At 37.8% G+C, this 26,427-nt stretch overlaps 1 protein-coding gene across 7 annotated transcripts in view; it reads left to right on the top strand.

The window, feature by feature from the left end:
* LOC111583416 (solute carrier family 12 member 6-like) overlaps positions 1-24,396 on the top strand; it is a 36,897-nt gene extending 12,501 nt beyond the window's left edge. The window contains exons 1-26 of one of the 7 annotated variants that reach the window (XM_055007721.1): positions 894-962; positions 1,054-1,108; positions 2,712-2,778; positions 4,770-4,900; positions 5,482-5,708; positions 5,799-5,917; positions 6,027-6,212; positions 7,827-7,991; positions 8,332-8,430; positions 8,683-8,740; positions 10,048-10,222; positions 11,837-11,955; positions 12,060-12,158; positions 12,260-12,379; positions 12,575-12,679; positions 13,619-13,787; positions 13,904-14,099; positions 14,861-15,030; positions 15,128-15,259; positions 16,193-16,300; positions 16,541-16,597; positions 17,565-17,588; positions 19,049-19,123; positions 19,269-19,501; positions 21,379-21,512; positions 22,468-24,396. In XM_055007721.1, coding sequence (XP_054863696.1) covers positions 2,748-2,778; positions 4,770-4,900; positions 5,482-5,708; positions 5,799-5,917; positions 6,027-6,212; positions 7,827-7,991; positions 8,332-8,430; positions 8,683-8,740; positions 10,048-10,222; positions 11,837-11,955; positions 12,060-12,158; positions 12,260-12,379; positions 12,575-12,679; positions 13,619-13,787; positions 13,904-14,099; positions 14,861-15,030; positions 15,128-15,259; positions 16,193-16,300; positions 16,541-16,597; positions 17,565-17,588; positions 19,049-19,123; positions 19,269-19,501; positions 21,379-21,512; positions 22,468-22,559 — 3,024 coding nt within the window. In that variant the 5' untranslated portion in view covers positions 894-962; positions 1,054-1,108; positions 2,712-2,747 and the 3' untranslated portion in view covers positions 22,560-24,396. Of the gene's footprint in view, positions 1-815; positions 963-1,053; positions 1,109-2,711; positions 2,779-4,769; positions 4,901-5,481; positions 5,709-5,798; positions 5,918-6,026; positions 6,213-7,826; positions 7,992-8,331; positions 8,431-8,682; positions 8,741-10,047; positions 10,223-11,836; positions 11,956-12,059; positions 12,159-12,259; positions 12,380-12,574; positions 12,680-13,618; positions 13,788-13,903; positions 14,100-14,860; positions 15,031-15,127; positions 15,260-16,192; positions 16,301-16,540; positions 16,598-17,564; positions 17,589-19,048; positions 19,124-19,268; positions 19,502-21,378; positions 21,513-22,467 lie in introns of those variants that run through there. The other 6 variants (XM_055007715.1, XM_055007716.1, XM_055007717.1 and 3 more) reach the window with 6 other exon arrangements.
* Positions 24,397-26,427: the final 2,031 nt, after the last annotated feature.

The following is a 26,427-nucleotide window of genomic DNA, read 5'->3' on the forward strand; positions in this document are numbered from 1 at the left end:
CCAATCAGGTCCATGGAACGACTTTGTAAAGAGTAAAAATGACAGAGAAGACAATAACTGCACATTGTAAATTTGGAAAACTATCAATTTAAAATACTTTCTAGGCCACGACAAGTTGTTATGATCATAACGTAAAATACTAGATTGCTCGTTGTTCTTTTGTCATTTTGTGTCGCATTTTTGTAGTATTTTGTCTTGTTTTTGTTGTTTTTTGGCAGACTTTTGTCGTTTGTCTCATGTTTTTGTTGTTTTGTGTTTCCTTTTTGTCTCACTTGTGTTTATTGTCTTATTTTTGTCATTTTGTGGGGGTTTTTTTGTCTTGCTTGTGTTGTTTCTACTTTTTGTTGTTTGTGTGTTCCTCAACTTATTTTTCTTTAGAAATTTGAGGTTGTTCATGATGTTTTGTAAAAAGATAATTCCTTAAATGTGAACATTTTTAGAATGTACTTTTTTGCACTAAAACAAAGGAAAAATTTGGAGTTATGGTCATTTATAGGTTATTATGCTCTGATTTTACTGGTCACTTGAGATCAAATTGGGCTGAATGTGATCCCTGAACTAAAATGAGTTTGACACCTCTGATCTAAATGATCTGGTCATGCTTACTGTCATATGTAGTCATCCCCCAACGACCCAAACTGAGCCAGGAAATCCCTGAAGTTTGTGTATATGTACTGTAGTCCTCTTTGTTTGTGTGGAAGATAAAGGCAAAATACACTCAGAGAGAATTTCCAAATGGAGGCTTAAAAAGAATAGCGTCACGTTCTATGTTTGGGCTAATTCCTGTCCCTCCGTGTGCTCTGTTCTCCCTCCAGTCGCCACAGATGGGGACGTTCATGGGCGTCTACCTGCCGTGTCTGCAGAACATCTTCGGTGTCATTTTGTTCCTGCGGTTGACCTGGGTGGTGGGAACTGCTGGGATCCTGCAGGCCCTGTGTATCGTCTTCATCTGCTGCTGCTGTGTGAGTATAGGAGAGTCAGCAGGCAGGCGAGGTGATGCAAAGAAGTGAGAGCTTTCTAAACTATCTGTTTGTGCCAATGTCTCCCTTCCAGACGATGCTGACTGCGATATCGATGAGCGCCATCGCCACTAACGGAGTCGTACCAGGTATTCCTTCACCTCTCCATCTTCATTTTATTCCATACATGTGAAGTGAACAGTGCAGGGACTGGTGTGTTTTGTATCTCTGACACCAGCACCTGATGGTTCAGCAACCAGTTAATACAGAGGTGAGGACATGCAGGCACAAGGTGTGATCAAAAAGTTTCAAAAGTTGAGGTTACATCTGCCAACAGGAGACTAGATTACTCTGCAGTGTCAACAGTGGGGCCTGTATGAGACATTTTTTATGACTAAATGCACATTTGTGATTTCTCCATGGAGCAGAGCAGAACACTTCACGTTCTGTGTTAGTGGATTAAACCATCCTCATAAGTGGTAAAGACAAATGGGTCCATGGCTGCTACCAAGAGGAGAAAGAGCAGTTTATACAGTGGAAGAGTCTCTAAACCAGGGGTGTCAAACTCATTTCAGTTCAGGGGCCACATACAACCCAGTTTGATCTCAAGTGGACCACACCAGCAAAATACAGCATAATAACCACAACTCCAAATGTTTCCCTTTGTTTTAGTACAACAAAAATACATTCTGAATATGTTCACATTTAATGAACAACCTGCGATTTGTTAAGAAAAATAAGTGAAATTTCAACAATACTCAGTTTATCATTTCCACATTACAACTTCCAGATCACAGTGTGTCAGCAAAGGAGCAAAACATTTAGTCACAGCTGTCTGGGACTGAATGATATCATATTTTACTTTATGATCAAAACAACTTGTCAAGATGTAGAAATGATTTTAAATTTACATTCATTTCCATTTCTATGTAGTAATCCTCACCACTGCACCATACAAGCTAAATGGGAACTAATAAGTATGAAAGTTAAGTTGTCCTCAAATTTACACATAGAAATTATCTAAAAGTTGTGGCAGTGCAGTGGACAAATTTAAAATAGCAGTTACTTTTACTGAAAAACTGCCTTTCATGTCGTCGTTGAACCCCCCTAGCGGGCCGGTTTTGGCCCGTGGGCCATATGTTTGACCCCCCTGATCTAGGCTGTCTGGTCAGGAGCAGCAGGAACACTCACTGGGGATTTGTACCTCAGGGTTGGACTGCAAAGGCAGATTTTTCCTGTAACGTCCTGAGGTGTGTGTTGGAGAAGGACAGCCTTGACTGCACAGTGATTATAAACAGCTTTTTAACCACAACAACACAATCATCATTCCCCACCCGCTCCTTGTGACTTCTGCTTTTCCCCCAAAATGAAATTCATGTTGAAGGGTTGCTTTTTTCACACAGTTTAGGAGATTGAGCGCCTCTTGCTGCTGGCGATTGATCAAGGACACTTTTGGACTTTTCCAGGAACAGTCTTGAAACTTTTTGATCACATCTCAAATATTTATCCCAATGGCATGTGTCGGCCAGCAGTGTGGATTTATTGTTATTTCCAAGATAATCCACCCTTTTCTGGCGTCCACTTTGGGTTTCCTCGGTTGAGTGACGTCTGTAGATCTTCAGTCGAATCTTCCAATAGTCGTAGAGCTCCTGATGTAGTAATGTGTTTTTCTAACTAGTGTTGTTTCTGTTTGTCCCGTCTTTCCCTCTGTCTGCCTCTCCCTCTCTGTCTGTACATACATAAAAAACCCAGGATATTTATCTGCCATTGACCTTATCTCTCACCGAAATGCCTCTAGACGAATATCCCAAATGTCAAAGTAGTGTGTTATTTTTTTTCTTCCCACTAGCATGTGACATTTCGATAATGAAACGTAGAATGAAAACGCTCGGTAACATAGAGAATTAATGTCTAACATGTCTCATTTGGCATCAGACATTTCATTCCATGCTCTCTCTCTCACCTGAACACCTTGGAGCTGTTTTCTCACCATCTAGTCTCAGATGGTAGTTAATACTGTGTGTGTGTGTGTGTGTGTGTGTGTGTGTGTGTGTGTGTGTGTAGTTTACTGTGTTTAATGTGAAGAAGTAATACTGAAGTGTTTGGCTTCTTAAATACAGCTCAGCGCCGAGGGGGTTTTGGTTGTTAGGAAAGGCAGAAAGTCAGTTTCAGTAGCTAGACCTTCTCAGCATCTGACTCAGGATGGAAGCATTCATTTAGTTTACATTTCATATAAGTTGAAATCTACAACATCACACTCATACGACCATTTATTTTTTATTTACAAGAATGTTTGCAATGCTAAGGGTTGCATTTTGGAAGCCAAACACTGAATTCTCAGCCTCCAGTCAGAAGATTTATAGTTGCTCTTTGTATATAACATTCTTCCATGTTCTGTTATATAACTGGCTCAAATTGTATCGGCAAATGACGAGCGCCTCATGTTTTAGCTCACTTGGAGTCCCAGCTGTGTAGAGCAGTGGTTTGAAGCCTCCAGCCCCCAAAATAACAGTACCAAAGACTTGTGCCCCTCCTCCACTGATCAACAGCATAGAGAACATAACAGCCCAATAACCATAATATTATTAGTTTAATAGAGGCTAGTAGCAGAACATACCAGTTAAAATAATCTCCACAAATCAAGTAAGATAAGGTGAACATCATTGGTCCCTCAGCGGGGAAGTTTACATACAGTAGCACCAGACTCATAGATTCATTAGTCTTTTTTTCACAATTATTGTTACAATATGCTGTTTTTAGTGGTTTTTACAATTTATTTTATTCCCACTCTGAACACCACTGGTGTAAGGGCAACGCTACACTACCGTGCAAAAGTTTGGGGTCACCCAGGCAATTTCACCTTTTCCATGAAAACTCACACTTTTATTCATGTGCTAACATAATTACACAAAGGGTTTTCTAATCATCAATTAGCCTTTCAACACCATTAGCTAACACAATGTAGCATTAGAACACAGGAGTGATGGTTGCTGGAAATGTTCCTCTGTACCCCTATGGAGATATTCCATTAAAATAGCTTGAATAATCATTTACCACATTAACAATGTCTAGACAGGTGAGCGGTGGAGGAATGACAACACATTTTAGATGCTGGTCAGTGACTATAAAGGATTTGGTTCCAAATCCTTTGCAGTCAATGACCAGTATCTAAAATGTGTTGTCATGCAGATTTGTGTGTAAAAACCCTCAAATTAAAGCTGAAAGTCTGAACTTTAAAGCATATCTTGGTTGTTTCATTCCAAAAATTGCAGCTGTAAGATGACTTCTAGGGGGTCATATTATTTACACACAAGTTATGGATGACAGAATTTACTGTGACTTCACTTGAAAACTCCTCCCAAACCCTTAGATTATTAAGAATTAACAAAAGAAGAACAACAATCTAAAATCTGAGTCTAATGAAGTACTTTGGGTGAGGCAGAAAACATTCATGGTGTGTCATTTGCAGATACGATTTGACCAGAAATCTGCTCTTTCTTCTCACTCCAGTGGATCACGTATAACATTATGCTTACTTCTACAAGCATAGGATGACTTCTTTCATCAGCTGTCCTCTTTTTCTCTCCCTTTACCTCCCGACATCATAATGTTACTAACCATCCATCCCTCTCTCTCTGTTTATGTCCCACCTGCTGTCTTTCTTTCTCCTTCTACGATCTGCCTTTATTTGTTCTTCTACCATCCAACTTTTCCCTTTCCTCTCCCTCTCTTCCTTTGCATTTCCACTTCTTCCAACCCTTATGTACGACTTCCTGCCCTCCTCCTCCCTCCTTTCCTCCCCCATCCCAGCGGGAGGCTCCTACTTCATGATCAGCCGCTCTCTGGGTCCAGAGTTCGGGGGAGCGGTGGGGCTTTGCTTCTACTTGGGCACCACCTTCGCTGGAGCCTTGTACATCCTGGGAGCCGTTGAGATCCTTGTGGTGAGTTTGGCATCTGTTTCCACCAACTAAACACTGGCTCCAGGCTCCAAAAACTGGTGCTTTTCAGGCACCAACTCTTTGCTGGGCCGAGTTAAGAACCGAGTACATCACGGGCTGGGGGCGGGGTTACAGTGACCGACGATCAACGGCGAAAATACAGAACCACTACTTTTAAACAACTGAGCGAGTGGTAGTAGCAGTGTTCTGAAAACTGGTAAATATGGACGAAAGCAGCATGATTGCAGATGTGCCTTCTGTCTCACAATAAACCTTAAGATCATCTATAAAGATAAACATAGATATTATCATCAACTTACTGCATTTGTTTAATGTTAATGTAATGGATTCAAATGCAGTCGAAGCTAAGTAGCCAAGCTAACGCTAACAGACCACCTCTCAAAGTAGTTGCCGTTGCCAGTGACTACGTTGAAGACAGGTAGGTACTAACGATTTGATTATTTGTTTCTGGATTGCAGTGTAGGCTTGCAAAGTCAGGAACAGCACTTGCATGGTCACAGTGGCAGAAATGTTTCATGTCTGAAAAGAGCTTTTGATCAGTGTTGTGTTTTATCTTGCTCCAGGTCTACATTGCACCCAAGGCAGCCATTTTCGAAGGCGAAGGGGCAGCCATGTTGAACAACATGCGGATCTACGGCACCATCTTCCTCCTCTTGATGTCCTTGCTAGTGTTTGTGGGCGTTAAGTACGTCAACAAACTGGCCTCCATCTTCTTGGCCTGCGTCATTGTCTCCATCATTTCCATTTATGTTGGCGCATTGGTCTCTGCTTTCAAAGAGCCACATTTTCCGTAAGTGTTGATTACATGTTTCAAATAAAATCAGTCTACCAACTGTGTAACTCTCGCAGTTCTAACCCACTGATGGGCTTTTATCTGCAGTGTGTGCATGCTGGGAAACAGAACTATCAACAGCCATGATGTTGCCGACGACCAGTGTAGGAAAACTGTCATGGTGCAGATGACGGACACAACGGAGACCAACCTCACAGCTGCTTCTGGTGGGTTCATCGTTCCTACTTACTTCTTGCTATCAGCTTGTCGGAGTCACATGAGTCTTCTGAGTTAGACTTTTTCAGTTTCCTTGACGTGCTGTCTTCCTCCCAATAGAAAACAGCACAATGGGTCCAACCCTTTTCCCCACCCAGACCCCAGCTATGATGGAGAAGACCACATTTCTTTGGAAGCATTTCTGCCAGGGCCCAGAACTCAACGCCTCCTGTGACGAATACTTCAAGGCCAACAATTTTACAGAGATTACAGGGATCCCTGGTCTGGCCAGTGGGATCATTGCAGGTAAAGAGACTCCAGGAAGTCACTGTTTCTGTCACTTTCTGCTGAGCTAATTTGGGGATTTCTGGAACAATATGTTTAGTGTACAAGCAAGAGGTTGTCTTCCTCCTCACTAAGTGCTCATTTTAGAAAATTCACACCCTTTTGTTAAATAATTAAAACTATTTCCCAATACTTATACGAAAGTCATTCAAGCTGAAATAATTGACTTTTACTTTACATTTAAGCTGAAACATCAATAATATGGTCAAGTCACTGAGCTCCAAAGGACGATGACAACAACAAACTTGAAGTTTTTATTTGAAGAGCTTACTAACAGCAGACTTACATAAAGACCAAATGTAGTCACGAGGTTGTAAGTACATAAATTGAACGCAAATTGAAACATAATCTGCTACACTTTGCTCAGCATGGTCGCCTCTCAGGTTCTGGGTTAGTAAATAGCAGACAGCTGTAGGGAGTATGCATGTTTGTCTGGTTGGTATGGTTACTTGGCAAGTCTACTTACTGTACATGCAAATGAAAAATGAAGTCAGTGCCCAGGTGTCAATAGCTGCAGTTCCTCGAAAGGCCTCTCAACTCAAAAAATACGAGTAAATCATGTTGACAGCCTGGTACAAGACACTGCTTTGGTCTCTGTAGACAATTTCCCTGTATGGAGGTGGCTGTTTTGGTTTTTCAGGCTTAAAGGTAACTGAAGGTGTGGCTGCGTTGAGTGACCGATGGATGCTGTGTTTTGGCAGCTAGGCTTCATTTGGTCTGCCTTAGCTGCACTCATTCTCCTCATTTGTACCATTTATTTGGATCAGCCAGGAGTAATGCTGCATTCAGTGGCAGATTTGAACCTGGAATTTCCCATTTTTGACTAGGAAAAATCACAGAGAACACTACTGGAATCTGATTTCACACAGCAGCTTGGGTAAGGTTTCTCAACCTCGTCTTCTGCAGATGACATTCCCTGAAATCATAGCATATACAGTAAAGGGTTTGTAAATTTAGATTCTGTCTAAATGCTGAAAAAATCAGACGATGTATGTTCAGCTCCTCGTGTTTCTTCAGATAAATGAACTACAGGGTGGGCCATTAGTTTCCATACATAGGAAAAATAAACATTTCATGTTGGACAACTGTTTTTATTTATATAATGTGCTCTATATGATTACCATTGTTTCAAAAACACATGTTAATACATGTTTTCCACTGTTGATGAACTTGCTTTAGCACAGTTGAAGTTATGCTTGTAATGGCGTTAGTGATACATTCCTTGAGATGATTTATGTGTTGTATCTTCACCTGATACACCATGGCCTTCAAGTGCCCCCAGAGATAGCGTCAAACGCATCTTCTAGGGTATCTGAAACATAAAAAATATACATTATACATTTTCCTATGTATGCAAACATATGGCCCACCCTGTACATGTCTGTTGATGAGCACAAACTGTGTACCTCAGACACATGGTAGTTGAAAATAATTTTGAGGTTTGACTTCCCACTTTGAGGTCCATGAAAGCTGCGTCAGACAGAGTGGACAGTTGAATCTGTCTCACCCAGTGTCCGCTCCAGAGCACAATAACCAGTGAATATATACATATATATATGCTATCTGTCCTCACAGAGAACCTGTGGAGCTCCTACCTCAGCAAAGGGGATGTGTTGGAGAAACGCTCCCTCAGCTCCTCTCACATTTCTCATCCGACCTCCGCCCATCATCCGTACGTGTTCTCCGACATCACCACCTCCTTCACGCTCCTCGTGGGCATCTTCTTCCCGTCCGTCACAGGTACAGAGTTGGTTCTTTCTTTTCCTGCTCCTCCACGAACACTTGAAATAAAAACACGCAAGACATGTACACATAAAGCGCCTTTGAGGAAAGGAACATAGTAGGTGTGATATTGATTGTTGTTCATGTGTTGATTCAGAATCTAGAGCATCGTAGCATGTAGCAATTCTCCTCCATGTTTGACAAATACAGTCTTACTAACCCTTTTAACAGAAGTATGTTATTCATTCTGTCATCAAGGGTTTATTAAGTATTATAAAGTTGGTGTTTTAAAGCTACTCAGTGTGCATACTGCTGCTATTTAATTAGGTAATTTTATTAATGTTTTTGTCTTCTACAGGAATCATGGCTGGTTCCAACCGGTCGGGGGACTTAAAAGATGCTCAGCGCTCCATCCCCATCGGAACCATCCTGGCCATCCTCACCACCTCTCTCGTCTGTATCCTTGAATTTCCAAAGATATGAAGGTTTCCCCCAAAATTAGTGTTCAGTCGTATGTAATAAACAAATATTAGATTTCTTTAACCAAGTTTTTAGCCTGAATACTTTCTTGAAATGAAATAACCAACAGTCTACCTCTTGTTTTTTTCTTTAGTTAAGTTTGGCTTTTTGTTTATTCCTTATTTTATTAGACTAAAAGCTCTTGGGATACATTTGATGAGTGTTTTTCTCCTGAGAGTTTTCTATCCAGACCTGAGCAACGTTGTGTTGTTTGGAGCCTGCATCGAGGGAGTGGTCCTCAGAGACAAGTCAGTATATGTCTGTCTGTATATACTTGTACTGTGTCATGTGTATGTAAAGGAGAAAGAGAATTTTATATTGTTCACTTAAAAATACTGTAAAGTTCATATTCCAAAAGCTAAAATACCTTATACTGTTCTACTTATATTTATATTCTTAGGTCATATTTTTGTACTTATTTTGAAATTTTTAGGTCATGGTTTTGTACTTATTTTTTTTATTTTTTTTTAAGACATATTTTTCTACTTATTTTTATATTTTTAGGACACATTTTTCTATGTATGTTTATATTTTTAGGTCATATTTTTGTGCTTGTTTTTAGATTTTTAGGTCATATTTTTCTACTTATTTTCATGTTTTTAGGTCATATTTTTCTACCTTTTTTTTTACACATATTTTTCTACTTATGTTTATATTTTAAGATCATATTTTTGGACTTGTTTTTTATTTTTAGTTCATATTTTTCTACTTATATTTTTAAAGCATATTTTTCTCATTATGTATATTTTTATGAACAATGTTTTTCTATTTATGTTTATATTTTTAGGTCATATTTTTCTACTTGTGTTTTTATTTTTAGGTCATATTTTTGTACTTATTTCATTTATTTTTAGGTCATATTTTTCAACTTAATTTTTTTTTATTTACTAGACATATTTTTCTACTTATTTTTATATTTTTCAGACATATTTTTCTACTTGTGTTGATATTTTTAGGTTATATTTTTCTCCTTATGTTTGTATTTTTTTGGACATATTTTTCTATTTATATTTTTAGGTCATATTTTTCTACTTGTGTTGATATTTTTAGGTCATATTTTTCTACTTTTTTCAGACATTTTTCTACTTTTTCTATATTTTTAGGACATATTTTCTACTTGTGTTTATGTTTTTAAATCTCATTCTTCTCCTTATGTTTATGTTTTTAAATCATATTTTTCTACATATGTTCATATTTTTCTGGACAGATTTTTCTGTGTATGTTTATATTTTTAGGACATATTTTTGTACTTGTTTTTATATTTTTAGGTTATATTTCTATAACTTATTTTTTAGACATATTTTTCTACTTATGATTATATTTTTAGGACACATTTTTCTATCTTTGTTAAATTTTTTTTGGATGTATTTTTCTACTTATATTTATTTTTTAGGTCATATTTTTCTACTTATTTTTATAATTTTAGGTCATCTTTTTCCATTTATGTTCATATATTTTGTACTGTTTATATTTCTGACTGAATGAGAACAACTGTAACATCAGCAGTTTCAACTCACGGATCAATAAAATATTTCTGATATTATTCCTTCTGCAGGTTTGGAGATTCGGTTAAAGGTAACCTGGTGGTGGGGACTCTGGCCTGGCCCTCTCCATGGGTCATTGTGATTGGCTCCTTCTTCTCAACATGCGGCGCTGGCCTCCAATCGCTGACCGGCGCTCCCCGACTCCTGCAGGCCATCGCCAAGGACAACATCATCCCTTTCCTCCGGGTTAGAGCTGCAAATCTTTTCGCCATCCCAGAATTAAAATCATAGCTGTTGTGAAATTTCTGCTAAAATAGGGAAGAAGCTCTGAGGAAGTGATACAGACGTCGGAACTTCTCTTTACTGCTTTCTGTGGGCTACAGCAGGTTCTTCTCCTCAGATTAAAGTTGAATTTTGAAGCTGAGGGGCTCCAGATGTGGTGTACATATTTACAAATGGATAGTGAGAATCATGTGATAAACTGATCAATGTGCACAAATGTTGTTTCAGCACAAGTGTTTTGCAATTTTCACGCTGTTGTCATGGGAACGCCATGTGATATGATACACAACATAATGTACAATGCTCAAAAACAAGAAAATCAGGTTCAGAAATAATGGAAAATATAAAAGGGTCATAAATAACACAAAGTTCAGGTGGTTTCAGTGTAACTTGTGGAGGTTTGGAGATGCTGTGTTTTCTGCAGTTCATTGGAGCTTTTGCCAATTACAACAGTCTTTGTCCTTTCAATTTTAGCATGAAAAGCAAGCTGTTTGGTTAATTTTGTTTTTGGAAAATAAGTAGCCATTTCAGTTTTTGATTATATGGATGTGAAAAGTTCTGCACACACTGTCCAACTTTCCTGATGAAGATCTAGCACCAAGACATCACAAAAACATGGATTTTTGTGATCTAGACAGTGTGAGGGAGTCTGTTTGCATAGATGTGCTTAAAGGTAATTTGTTTTGAATGTATGGATTTGCCTCATTTGAGTGCCTGAGAGCAAAACAACTGTGAGCGCTGCGTTAGAACAGGGGTTTCACACTCAGCTTAGTTCAGGGGCCACATGTAGCCCAATTTACTCTCAAGTGACCAGTTAAATGAGAGAATAATGACCTATAAATAATAACAACTCCCGTTTTTTTCTTTGTTTTAGTGCAACAAAGTACATTCTGAAAATGTTCACATTTAATGAACTATATTTCTGCAAAACATCATAAACAACCTGAAATTTCTGAAGAAAAATAAGCAAAATTTCAACAAAATCATGCCTCAGTTTATCATTTACACATTACAACCTACAGATCAGAGAGTGTCTACAAAGGAAGAAAACATTTAGTCACAGATATCTGGAGCTGAATAATCTAGTATTTTACTTTGTGATCAAAACAACTTGTCAGGATCTAGAAATTATTTGAAATCTCCATTCATTTCCACATCTGTGTAGTAATGAACACTGCACCATAGAAGTTAAATGGGAACTATTAAGGAAGAACGTTAAGTTGTCCTCAAATTTACACATAGAAAATATCTAATAGTTGTGGCAGTGCAGTGGACAAATTTAAAATAGCAGTTACCTTTATTGAAAAATTACAGTTGATGTCTTCTCTGCAATTTTTACTCATTACAATGTCGTCCTACGGGCCGGTTTTGGCCTGCGAGCCTTATGTTTGACACCACTGCGCTAGAATGAGTGCCAACTAAACTCTTACAGCTGCGCCGAGCGACACTGAAGCTGTGTTCAAAGAGGTAGCGCTCTGACAGAGAGAGGAAAAGTGTTTGTTGGTTAAACTCGGTGTGATTTACTCGGTGCGTCTGTATTTATGGTCGCTGTGTTTTTGGTTTGTGTGTTCCTGCCAGGTGTTTGGTCATGGGAAAGCTAACGGGGAGCCCACCTGGGCCCTGCTGCTGACGGCTCTGATAGCCGAGCTGGGGATTCTCATCGCCTCTCTGGACCTGGTGGCCCCCATCCTGACCATGTGAGACGCAGCTGTGTGTTTGTCTGTGTTTGTGTGTGTTTGTGTGTCAGCCACGCTCCCAACTGCTTCAGGGGCTTCGGTTTTAATCCCTCGTCTCTGTGTAGGTTCTTCCTGATGTGTTACCTGTTTGTGAATCTGGCCTGTGCCCTCCAGACCCTCCTGAGGACGCCCAACTGGAGGCCACGCTTCTCCTACTACCACTGGTAACACCACACACGCACACTCACACACACACACACGCACACGCACACACACACACACGTAAACACACACTGATGTGTGCCTCTGCTGCTCGTCTGTCTAGGACCTTGTCATTTTTGGGGATGACTATTTGCCTGGCGCTCATGTTCATATCCTCTTGGTACTACGCAATTGTTGCCATGGTGATCGCCGGCATGATCTACAAGTACATAGAGTATCACGGGTATGTTGCCATGGAGATGTTTTGATGTTTGATGATCATGCTTGTACATGTACAGCATGATTAGGGGTCCTGTGTGTAACTGTGTCGGTCTTGTGTGTTTATTTTATTTCCAGTGTGAGTCATATGGACACACAGTACAGATCACACTATATAAATATATATGTTTACATCCTTTATATCCGTGTGTGTTTATAGAGCAGAGAAAGAGTGGGGGGATGGGATCCGAGGTCTGTCACTCAGCGCTGCCCGTTATGCTCTGCTGAGACTGGAGGAAGGACCACCACACACCAAAAACTGGAGGTACCGACCTGCAGCACAAACTTGTTGAAATACACATAATATTTAATAAAATACCAGAAAACAATATAAATTTAAATGTTAAATGTAAAGAAACAGGCCAAAACAGTAAACAATGTCGACAAATGTCAAAAATCGATAACTATTGTAATATTACTATAAATGCTAATTTGTCCTCATACAGCTTTTCACTTTAAAATGACCCTGTTTGATGGCATTTAAATCAACAAAGACATTATGTTTATTTACTGTTATTTGAAACAAATGTATGTACATTAGTGATTGAAAATGATAAATCATTTTTAAAAATGTGTTTAAAAAGGAAAGAAGAAGGAAAAAAGAAAATAACAGCTTAAATGTAAAATAAAACAGGCCAAAACAGTAAATAATGTCAACAAATGTCCAAAATCTATATTATTGTTAATGCTAATTTGTCTTTATACAGCGTTTCACTCTACAATTACACTTTGACTGCATTTAAATCAACACAGATATTATTTTATGGTTATTTGCTTTTACTTGAAACAAATATTTGCACATTAACAACTGAAAATAGTAAATAATTTTACAAAATTTGTTGGAAAAGAAGGAAAGAAGAAAATAAATGAATAACTTAAATTTTAAAAAAATGTAAATAATGTCCACAAATGTCAAAAATGTGTATTTCTATAAATTTGTTCTTTCACATCTGACTATAAAATTACACCCTGTCTACTGTATTTAAATCTGCAAAAAATATGATAGTCGTACTGATATTTACAATTATTTTCTTTTTTTTTTATGTTGCAGTATTTTGAGATTTTCACAGTTTTGAAGTGTTACTTTTTTAATGTAGTATATTTTCCTGTATTGTTTTCACTGATTTTCTTCTTCCTTCCATGACTAAATGACAAATGTGCTGATTAAAATCCATGTAAAATAATACTCACTCACTTGTTGTAGGCCCCAAGTGTTGGTGTTACTAAAGCTGGACGAAGACGCCCATGTCAAGTCTCCTCGCCTGCTGACGTTTGCCAGCCAGCTGAAGGCGGGAAAGGGCCTGACCATCGTCGGCACCGTCGTCTCCGGCAACTTCCTCCAAAGCTACGGGGAAGCTCTCGCTGCCGAACAGGTGGGAACCTTCGTCTCTGCAGGGTTATGGCAGAGTTATAAGCAGATAACAGGCAGGAAATACTGCCGCTCGTTCTTTAAGTTAACATCTTGGACCTCTTGTTTGTCCTTCCTCAGACTCTGAAGCACCTGATGGATAAGGAGCGAGTGAAGGGTTTCTGTCAGTGCATCGTCGCCCAGAAGCCCCGCGAAGGCATCAGTCACATGATCCAGTCGAGTGGCCTCGGAGGAATGAAACCCAACACGGTGGTGATGGGCTGGCCTCACGCCTGGAGACAGAGCGACGACCCGCAGACCTGGAAGACCTTCATCAGTGAGTCAGAGCAGGATGGGCAGTAATCATAGGAGCTTCAGTAGAAATCAACTGGACTTCGCAACTGGACTTCTCTTGTTTGACCTCTCATCGAGGTGAAACGTCTTCAAGAACCTACACGAGATGTCCAGTTGATTTCTACTGAAGACAAGTTGAAGAACCTACAACTCCTCTTCTAGGTCTTGGACACCCACAAGAGAAGTTGTAGGTTCTTGGAGTTCTCTTAAGTAGAAATCAATCGACTTCTCTTGTAGGTGAAACGTCTGCAAGACCTACAAGGGAAGTCCAAACACTAACAACTTTTCTTGAGGGTATCCAAGCCCTACAAGAGAAGTTGTAGGTTCTTGGACTTCACTTGTAAGTCCTGAAGGTATTTTAGGTGTTCAAGACCTATAAGGGAAGTTGTAGGTACTTCTCTTCAGTAGAAATCAACTGGACTTCTCTTGTAGGTTCTTGAAGACGTTTCACCTACAAGAGAAATCCAGTTGATTTCTGCTGAAGGAGAAGTCCAAGAACCTACAACTTCTCTTGTAGCTGTTGAAGACCTACAAGAGCAGTCGTTGGTTCTTGGTCTTCTCTTGTAGGTTCTTGAAGATGTTTCACCTACAAGAGAAGTCCGGTTGATTTCTCCTGAAGCTCCTACGATTACTGTGCCCTGGATGACTGAGTATCTACACAGACAGGATGGCAAATCACTTCCTCTGTCTACTTCACGGTCGTAGCTTTCAGCAGACTGACAGCGCCACCTCTCTTCCTTCCAGACACAGTGCGGGTGACCACAGCGGCCCACCTCGCCCTGCTGGTGCCCAAAAACATCTCCCTGTTCCCCAGCAACAGCGAGCTCTGCACCGAGGGCTACATCGATGTCTGGTGGATCGTCCACGACGGAGGCATGCTCATGCTGCTGCCTTTCCTCCTGCGTCAACACAAGGTTGGAGAATGATGTCTTTTTTTATTAGAACCTGTCAAACTCTTTAAAGTTCCTGTCAACCCAACTTCTGCGTCTGGTGGCATTGTTCTCTCCTCAGGTGTGGCGTAAATGTGCGATGCGAATCTTCACGGTGGCCCAGATGGAGGATAATTCTATTCAGATGAAGAAGGACCTGGCAACCTTCCTCTATCACCTGCGCATCGAGGCTGATGTGGAAGTAGTTGAGATGGTGAGCTCACAATGCTTGGCTTGATCAGGACATTTACTTTAACTGTACAACATCCAGTTTCCTCCCTTTATTTCTCCTTTATAAAGCTGTAAGGTTTGTTTTAGCTTGTTCCAACGACACGTTTAAGCTACAGGATGCTAGCTACGACTGAAATATTCAAACCTGTGGCTGTGTCCTTTTTATGGCTGCACTGTTTTGCTGAAAAAAACGTAGCTGCATCATTTTAGATACGTTTCCTCCATATTTAGTCCTTGAGCTCTTCACTACAATATAATCCTAACTGTTGGTGGGTTTGAAAGGCTTGTCAACTTTAAAAATGACACAATAAGTCAGTGCTGGAAACTGTAAAAATGGCATGACTTCCGGTTCCGTCTGGACAATTCAACAAATCTCAGCTTAATGAAGTGAATGGAAGTGGCTGATTTTTAATGGAATATCTCCATAGGGATACAGAGGAACATTTCCAGCAACCATCACTCCTGTGTTCTAATGCTACATTGTGTTAGCTCGATTAACTAGTTAGCTAGTTAGAAAACCCTTGTTCAGTTATGTTAGCGCATGAGTAAAAGTATGAATTTTCATGGACAACATGAAATTGTCTGGGTGACCCCAAACTTTTGATCGGTTGTGTGTATAAACTCAAAAAAGTCATTCGTTTTTTTCTGTTTTACTTAGTAATTGCATTGTTCTAATGCACAAATGACATTTTTTTAGTTCTCTTTCCTCATGGTTATGCTGTTTCCATAGAGACGCAGGACTTTATGTTGCAGTGAAAAATGAAGCGCAGTGAGTAAAACATGACAGAAACCAAACAACTTCCAGGAACTGTTTGGGGTTTAGAGGGAGTTTGGACCAACAGCAGGTCAATGGTTGATAATTGAACAATATTATTCATTCTTTGTAGTAACGTAAGTCTATCTTCTTGCTCCTCAGCATGACAGTGATATCAGCGCTTATACCTATGAAAGGACGCTGATGATGGAGCAGAGGTCTCAGATGCTCAGACAGATGCGACTGTCTAAATCAGACCGGGAGAGAGAGGTGAGTTTAAGCTGGTGAAGCTTGTGTTTATGGTGCATGTTAAAAGGGTGTAGATTTGTTTATGGACAGCCTATAACAACCTGAAGTTACTTGGATGTTTGTCCTTTCTAGCGGTGGATTAAAGGATTTCTTAGGTTCCTTCAGAGGTGTTTGGGTCATTATTAACATGAACAGCAACTGTATGCAAGATTGGACATATAACCTTATGTGTTTGTGAATGTCGTGCATCATTTTCACCAGGGAAACCCTGGTAGCAGCAGCAGTAGGCCAGAGGCAGGTGGAGCTACAAGGTCTCAGGTGAGGTCAGTGGTTACGGCCAGCTGTGAGTTCATGAATCTTTATTAAACTAAAAAAAAACTTAAATGTAGAGGAGCAGATAGAAACAAATGGATTTACAGCTTCATATTGTAGGGATGATACCGGCTCATCATCAGGAAGTATCGGCATTGACAAGCACACAGAAAACAGGTTTTACATGTAAGCCCACAAGTGTCAATAGTAGGCACAATAATATGTTAATTCACGACAGATAGAGACAGGAAGTTTGAAAAGATTGGAATATCGGATATTAGCAAAAGTCCAATAAGGAAACGTTATTGTCTCAGATTAAATAGCAAAAATTAAAAAGCTACATGTCATTGAAAGTTAAAGGGGAAAAACAATCTATGAAAGTCCTATTTGAAAATGGCTGGTATCAGAAGTGTGTTCTGGAGATTATGTGCTCTCTAAAGATGACATAATTTGACTTTGAGATCAGCATCTTCCTCCACAGTTTAAAGATAAAATTAGATGCAAGAGAGAGACCTGAGGATTTGATTTCAGGGCTGATTTCTCATGAAGGAGAAGTCCAAGAACCTGCAGCTTCTCTGTAGGTGTTCAAGAGAAGTTGTAGGTTCTTAGACGTCTCTTGTAAGTCATGAAGACATTTCACCTACAAGAAAAGTCCAGTTGATTTCTACTGAAGAGAAGTCCAAGAACCTACAACTTCTTCTTTCGCTTTGAGATCAACATTTTCCTCCACAGTTTCTAGATAAAATCAGATGCAAGAGAGAGACCTGAAGATTTGAATTCAGGGTACAGAATTTTGCAATAAGAGAGACATGAACACCTGGATTAAACTGATAATAAATACCCAGATGGGTATATAATTTAATCCAGGTGTTCATTCCACCTCGAAAGACACAAAGCGTGAAACTTGAAAATATGTTTTTTTTTTTATCACTTTCAAACTTCATTTCATCTCCTTTCACCACTGTCTCTTCAGAGGGTCCGCTGGAGTTTTGACGACGTAAGTCGACTGTGTTTGACAGTAGAGCGACGGCTATCAGACATAGAGCAGTTTAGACGTAGTGGCCTTTAAAAGAGGCTTTTCTTGACCTGCGAATCCCTCCAAACCTCCAGAAGAGCAGCAGAACCCTTCAGAAGAAGCACTGAATCCTCTGAAATGTGTTCCAGCACAGCAAAATTGCACATTTGAGTTTGTGTGTGAAATCAAGAGCGTGTCCTGGAATCCTTACAGCTACTAGGGAACATTTTTATGTATCTGAAATTCAGATTTGCTTTTCTTTACCAAGACTTCATTCATGTGAAACTGTCAGTTCTTTATCTGAAGGATTCAGTCTAGAGTTTTGTAGAATAACAGCATTAATCTGTGTTGACCTGGGTCAAACAAGCCTCTTTATGGGTCATTCCAGAACTGGAGGACATTTTACGTCCTAATGTTGTGTAGATGTACTTGTCCTGAGACCAAATCTAAAAAAAATCGGAGAAAAGAATGTTTGAATTTAAAAAAAAAAAAAAAAACAAAAAAAAAACAAAAAACAAATAAGTCTGGATTTCCCCCTAAAATGACATTTTTCTCTTGTCCCACACCCCGATGACCAAATTCAATCTCAAATAAAACACTTCAAATTAAATTTAAATCTCCTTTTTTGGTATTTTTTTTTCATTGATGTCTCTTGTAATTGTGGGAAAAAAACTTTTAATCAACATAATATTTTAAATAATTATTATGCGTGGAATGTGTTTCCCACAACAACCCTGTTAGCAAAACCTGTTTAGCTGATAGAAGAAGAAGAAAACAGTGAATCACATGAAACGCTGAAATTAACATCATCGAACAGTTTTCCTAAAGAATGGGTAGAACAAAGTTATGTCCTCTCTTCTGTTTTTCATATTTTCATCCCATCATCAGCCTTGATTGAATGTCTCACTCTAACTCATATTATCAGGATCAGACTAATTCTTTGGACTGTTTTCCATCAGTCAGTTTGTCCTCTTGGTCAGCAGTAACAGCAGCTAAATATCTAGCTTCTACTGCTGAGAAAAAGATCACATTAGCATGGATTAGAGTAGAGTTAGCAACCAACACATAAAACATGGAATAAAAATGGTACTATTGATGTGGAAGCTGAGCCAAGTTTATTACCTATTATTGATGAATATGGAGCAGAAAACTGTAACAGTGAAGGTTTATTTTTCAAAAATTCGAAACCCAAATGTCCTCCAATTCTGGAACAATCTTTATCTTCAAACTACATTAGCTGATTTGACAGAGCAGTGAAGAAAACGCTTAAATTCTTGTGTCATCTTTCTTTTCCATCCTTGGCTCCTATTGACTCAGGTCTTCTTCATTAAATCAAGCACTAACGCTGTTGCTGCCCTGTAGCCGTCCTCCAGTGTTTCTGCTCCACTAGATGCAGAGTGTGTTCTGTTCTAGCAGGCTAGGTGACCTTGTGCTGTCTGTAGGTGTATCTTTCCCCCAGGTACAGGAGTACTGGAGGCCTCCCGTCAAACATCTCCGCAGGAGACAGAGGCAGACAGGTACAAAGGGACAGAGAGGGACAAAGACCAGAGAGAGGCAGGAGTTGGGGAAGGGAGAGTGGCATCGCTTAAGGTGGAAACACAAGAAGCTGGAAGTAGAGACGAGGTGAGAAAGAGTCTGTTTGTGTGTCTCCGTCCGAACCAGGCCCAGCTGGTGAAGGACCGGAACTCCATGCTGCGTCTGACGAGCATCGGGTCCGACGACGACGACGACACTGACGGCGGCGAGCGAGATCGAGCGGCCAGCGGCGGCGGCAGCTCCGAGCACCACCGCCGCGTTCAGATGACCTGGACCAAAGAGAAGACCTCGCAGTATAGAGCGACACACTCCGGCTGCTCCACACCTGAAGGCTTCAGAGACATGCTGAGCATCAGGCCGTGAGTTCTGTCAGATTGGGGTGTTCAATCACAGTCAGAAAATGTTATGTTAAGTACGAAATCTAAACTAAAAATACAAACATAAGGGTTATGACTTAAAAATACAAACATAACTAGAAAAATTTCACCTAAAAATGTATTGAATAAGTAGAAAAATATGACCTAAAAATATAATAAATAAGTGGAAAAATATATATTAAAAATATAAACATAAGTAGAAAAATATGTCTAAAAATATAAGTAGAAAAATATGGCTTAAAAATATAAACATAAGTAGAAAAATATTACCTAACAATACAATAAATAAGTAGAAAAATATGACCTAAAAATATAAACATAAGTAGAAAAATATTACCTAACAATATAATAAATAAGTAGAAAAATATGACCTAAAAATCTAATAAATAAGAAGAAAAATATGACCTAAAATCTAATAAATAAGAAGAAAAATATGACCTAAAAATATAAACATAAGTAGAAAAATATGTCTAAAAATATAATAAGTAGAAAAATATGATTTAAAAATATAAAAAGTAGAAAAATATGTCCTAAACATATATTAAATAAGTAGAAAAATATGACCTAAAAATATAATAAATATGTTGAAAAATATGACCTAAAAATAGAATGAATAAGTAGAAAAATATGACTTAAAAATATAAACATAAGTAGAAAAATATTACCTAACAATGTAATAAATAAGTAGAAAAATATGACCTAAAAATCTAATAAATAAGAAGAAAAATATGACCTAAAATCTAATAAATAAGAAGAAAAATATGACCTAAAAATGTAATAAATAAGTAGAAAAATATGACTTAAATATATAAACATAAGTAGAAACATATGACCTAAAAACAAGTAGAAAAATGTGACCTAAAAATATAATAAATAAGTAGAAAAATATGACTTAAAAATATAATCATAAGTAGAAAAATATTACCTGACAATATAATAAATAAGTAGAAAAATATGACCTAAAAATCTAATAAATAAGAAGAAAAATATGACCTAAAAATGTAATAAATAAATAGAAAAATATGACTTAGATATATAAACATAAGTAGAAAAATATGACCTAAAAACATATTAAGTAGAAAAATGTGACCTAAAAATATAATAAATAAGTAGAAAAATATGACTTAAAAATATAAACATAAGTAGAAAATATGACCTAAAAATATAATAGATAAGTAGAAAAATATGGCCTAAAAATATATTAAAAAAGTAGAAAAATATGATTTAAAAATATCATAAATAAGTAGAAAAATATGACTTAAAAATATAAACATACATAGAAAAATATGACCTAAAAATATAATAAATAGAAAAATATGACTTAAAAACATAAACATAAGTAGAAAAATATGTCCTAAAAATATATTAAATAAGTAGAAAAATATGACTTAAAAATATAAACATAAGTAGAAAAATATTACCTGACAATATAATAAATAAGTAGAAAAATATGACCTAAAAATCTAATAAATAAGAAGAAAAATATGACCGAAAATCTAATAAATAAGAAGAAAATATGACCTAAAAATGTAATAAATAAGTAGAAAAATATGACTTAAAAATATAAACATACATAGAAAAATATGACCTAAAAATATAATAAATAGAAAAATGTGACTTAAAAATACCAACATAAGTAGAAAAATATGACCTAAAAATATATTAAATAAATAGAAAAATTTCACCTAAAAATGTAAATATATGTAGAAAATATTACCTGAGAATATAAACATACGTAGAAAAATACGGCCTAAAAACCTAAGTAGAAACAGCGTAAGCATAAACATAAGATGCTTTCCTCAGAATATAAAGAGTATTGAGTGCAGAGGATGTCAGTAAATGCAGCTCGTCTCCTTCAGGGATCACTCCAACGTCAGACGGATGCACACCGCCGTCAAACTCAACGAGGTCATCGTCAACAAATCCCACGATGCTCGGCTCGTCCTGCTCAACATGCCGGGACCCCCGAGGAACCCCGATGGAGACGAGAACTGTATCCTTCACGCCACATATTTAGAGACTTGATGTTAACGGCTTTTATAAACTGTCCTTTACTCAGATTTGTGGTTCGAAATGATGCAGTTTAGCTTCATGTCAGACCTGGAGTTGTGGCGTTTCAGTGGATTTCCAAATGATCACACAGTCAATATTCAACTGAAGCAGCACTTTTAAACAGTGATATTAGAAATTAAATTACAATATGTCAGAATTTGATTTATTCATTTATTTTATTAAGATTTACCACCTAATATTCTTAGTACAATTTGAAACAGTGGATGAAAAGCAGGCGTCAGGTTTCTGTCTGATCAGCTGAAGTTGACTTTGGTTGAAATCTCCGCATCTGGATCACTTCTGGTTTGAACAACAGCCCAGTAAAAGGGTCTGAAAGGGGCAATGCTTAGCTGCATGTTCCAGAAAAAAATTAAAAAAGAAAAAATAAACACAGTTTTGCTTTTATTTAACATAAAGCCTTTATTTGATTCTCCGACAGCCCTGATTGGCTGCTTATTATTGGAACAAGCAAGAAAGATTTCTGCTTTAATGTTTGTATCTTCAGACTTTGAACTCCAGAAGAGAAATGTTATTAGGACGAGGATGTTGGAGATGACTTGGTGATAATCTTGATTTAGGAAGAAGCCCCATTTGGTTGCTACTCTATATTCAGCTAACATGAGAGCAACAAACACACTGACTCAATCCAGAGATTAGAAAACACACTGCCAGTTGTTCACGGTGTTAAAGGATGCTGCTCACCGGTCCGACAGCATTATACATGGATTTCCCTTGGGATTAATAAAGTATCTGTCCATCCATCCTTCTATCCATCCATTCATCTATCTGTCATTCATTCATCCATCCGCCCATCTATCTGTCTGTCTATCCGTCTGTCAGTCCGTCTGTCCGTCCGTCCGTCCGTCCGTGTTTAACATCCTTAACTCGCCAACCAGACATGGAGTTCCTGGAGGTCCTGACAGAAGGTCTGGAGCGCGTCCTGCTGGTCAGAGGAGGAGGAAGTGAGGTCATCACCATCTACTCCTGATTGGATGAACACCAGGAAGCCACCGGGAACAAAAAAAAAAACAACAAAAAAACAAGCAGTCGGTCATGCAGAAGTAAGCAAAGGGAGGAGGCGGAGTCTGGGAGCTCAGTGGGCGTCGGCCCAAAAAGAGAGACTGTCATTGGCTGCAGCGTCGGTCGTCACGCCAACACCCCCCTCAGTCCCCCCCTTCCCTTTCATCTCCACACTTTCCTGCTGTGACAGCAGTTTCTATTAAGTCCACACGAAACGCCAACAAACGAAACACCTGAGAGAGTGTGTGTGTCTGTGTGCGTGTCTGTGTGTGTGTGTGTGTGTCTGTGTGTGTGTCTGTGTGCGTGCATGTGTGTGTGATTGAAGGGACCAGCCTTGTTTTAGGAGCGATTGTGGGTTTTTTCTTTCTTTCTTTTCGTTTGTCCGCTGACTGAGAATCCGTGTTGTGTGTGAAGCGTCCCTGAACCGAGCGTTTGTTTGTTTCTCTGACGAGACTCAGGGTTGCTCTTAGAATGTATTCTGGAAGCAGGTGTGAGTTGAGTATCTCCTGAATGTTGTTTTAGTCGTTTTTTTACATTTCCTTTTAATGTCATTTTTGAAGACATGAAAATGTTTATTCCAGTCTGGAAAAGTAACACTGCATCGAAGAAAGGTCCAGTTTTAAACCTCCTCAGAGTCCAGATGAGGTTTAGAGGAGACTCCATATCAGGATGATCTCTTTTCATATCCACAGTCAAGTTCAGCAAGACTCAGACTCTGGTCTCCTGTATGGAAGCCCATTTCTCCCACAAAACACAAAACTGACTTCTATTTCTAACTTTGAAAAATTACATATCGTTTTTTTTTTTTTTTTATTATTAGGTTAAAAAACCTGAAAAATGCAGATAGATTTAATTAATGAAGTCACAACAACAAAACACTACGGGGACATTTTAAGAGTACTACTGACCAGAAAGTCAAAAAAGTCTAAATTAAGATTACAAAACCCCCTAAAAAACAAAAGTCAAAATGTACAAATTAAAAGTCTAATTTCGTTTTTGTTATTAAATAAGTTTACATTATGAGATAAGTTCATCATTTTATTTTAGTAGGTTTTAATTTTTTTTCTTGGCAGGAATGGGCTTCCATACCTCTACAACAAATGACAGAAATGTCTTAGTTTCCCAATGGCACATATGTTTATCTGTTAAACGCTCTAAAGCGGCAGCAGTCTGATGTGAATATTGTCGGGTGGAGAGGAGCCGTTTTTCTGCACCTCCTTCATGGATTTGCTGAAAGAACCAAATGAAACGGTTGGAGTTCGGCCTGCATGTGAATAGTTAGTTGGTTAGTGGAGTTTGAAAAGCTGCAGAGAAGAATTTAGGAAACAGTTTGTTCACTCTCTGGACCATCGAATTGTATGAGTGTGAAAGTATGAATGTTGGTTCGACATCACCGTGTTTTCATTCCTTCTAGAGACAAACATCAGCTCATGTCCTCAAACTCCACACCTGGAAACACCTGCTGTGTGTGTGTGTTATGTGTGTGTGAGTGTGTGAGAGTGTGTGAGAGTGTGTGTGAGTGTGTGAGAGCTCGTAGCTTGTTGCTGAGTTCAGGAGCTCCGTTCTGTTTGATTCCACTCTAACGCTTTGTTCATTTCCTCCTTTATTTTTTACAGTGTTACCGTGCAGGGATTGTTTTCTGTTCGTTGTTATTTCCTAATATTGTTTTCTTGCTTGTACATAAAGACAAAAAAAGATCCCGAGTTTTATCTTTTTTTAATTACATTAATATAAAAAGGAACCATAAAAACTTTGCTTGAAAAAATATGGGAAGAAAATAAAAGCAGTTTTGAAAGAAGCTGGAAGATCGGGTCTGTTTTTGTTGCCTGATGTTGCTTCTAAAATTTAACTACTGTTCTATTTTTATTGTTTTTTAGGGGCATTTATCAGATTCTGTGCACCAAAAGAATTTTTTTATTTTTACAAATGAAACCATTTTACAGACATTAACCAAAGAGAATGACGGTAATTCTAATATTTAATTTTATGTAGTTATTATTTTAAAATATCTTGATGTGATATTTTATAGCGGAAGAAGCTTTGATTTGTCACTCGTACATTACAGCATGCTGAAAAAATAATAATTAATAATAATAATAATAATAATAATAATAATAATAATAATAATAATAATAATAATAATAATGATATTTCTTCTTATTATTATTATACAACAATACATTACAGCAACCTGAAATAATAATGATTATTGTTATTAAGAATAATGATGATGCAAATAACAGTAATTATTATTTCAGGTTGCTGTAATGTATTATTATCTAACAAAAATATTTAAGACTAATGATGATGATCATCATTAATAATAATAATAATGATGATGATGATTATTATTATATTTTAGATAATACAGCAACCTGAAATAATAATTATAGTTCCTAATAATATTATTGTTTTTATAATAATAATAATAATTATTATTATTATTTCAGGTTGCTGTAATGCATTGTTATCTAATAAAAATAAAAATTTATATTAATAATTATGACAATCATGATTATTATTTTTATTTGCATTATTATTAATATTATATTTTAGACAATAATACATTACTGCACCCTTAAATAATACTAATAGTTATTGTTAATAATGACAATAATAGTGATAATAATAATAATTATTATTTCTATAATTATTTCTATGATTATCAGCATTATTATTTTGATTTGTATTATTATTTTAGACAATAATAAATTACAGCAACATGAGATAATAATAATAATAATTGTTGTTGTTAATAATGATGATAATACAATACAATGACTTTATTAATCCCCGAAGGGAAATTAAATTGTCTGGTCTCATCTGTTTACTTTTGAATTAAATAGTCTGATTGCTGATGGCAAGAAAGATTTTCTGAATCTTTCAGTCCTGCAGCGCAGGGATAGGAGTCGTCCACAGATGTTTTGTTGGTAACTGAGGCAGATGTGAAGTGGATGATCCATGTTTGTCAGAATGGCCTCCATCTTTCTAAGTGCCTGTCTCTCCACCTCATCCTCCAATGAGTTCAATCTGATTCCTACCACAGAGCCAGCTTTTTTAATCAGTTTGTTCAGACGCCTTGCATCCTTGTTTTTTATACTACCTCCCAGCAGACTGCAGCATAAAACAGGACACTTCCTACCACAGACTGATAAAACATCTGCAGCATCTTATTGCAGATGTCTAATGATCCAAGTCTTCTGAGGCTAAAAAGTCGGTTCTGGCCCTTTTTGTAGATGAACTCTATGTTTTTAGACCAGTCCAACTTATTATTAAGGTGGACACCTAAGTATTTATACGATGTCACCACCTCCATGTCCATGCAACAAGTGTTCACTGGCTGAAAAGGGGGTTTGGATCTGTTGAAATCGATGATCATTTCCTTTGTCTTTGAGGCTGTATAATAAAAGACCAGAACGCGGTAGAGTTCTGTCAGGACACTGTATTCAGACATTAGCCAACTTTTCACAACCCGTAGGTGCAAAGCATCATGGGACGTGTAGTCCAATAGTCCTACTACTACACCTCCTCCTTTTAGCTAAAGTCAAACTCATTTTAAAGCAGACAGAAATAATGTTTCTGACAGATAGCATGAACACTAAAGTGCTGCATCTCGTTTCAACGTTTCAGAATATCGTAACATTTCTGTTTCTTTCTTTCTTTCTGTAAACATAAACACAAAGTGTTTTAAACTATGCAATAAACAGCATCTTAAACATTTGTTTTGTCATTTAAATGAACATGTGTCCCGTAGTTCACCAACCTAATCTATCGGGTGGTCTCACAACTCGACCAGACCTTGTAACAGAACCTGTAGGTCTAAGGTGAATCCTGTT

This window comes from Amphiprion ocellaris, chromosome 23 (assembly GCF_022539595.1).
Source record: "Amphiprion ocellaris isolate individual 3 ecotype Okinawa chromosome 23, ASM2253959v1, whole genome shotgun sequence".
Classification (NCBI taxonomy): Eukaryota; Metazoa; Chordata; class Actinopteri; family Pomacentridae; genus Amphiprion; species Amphiprion ocellaris.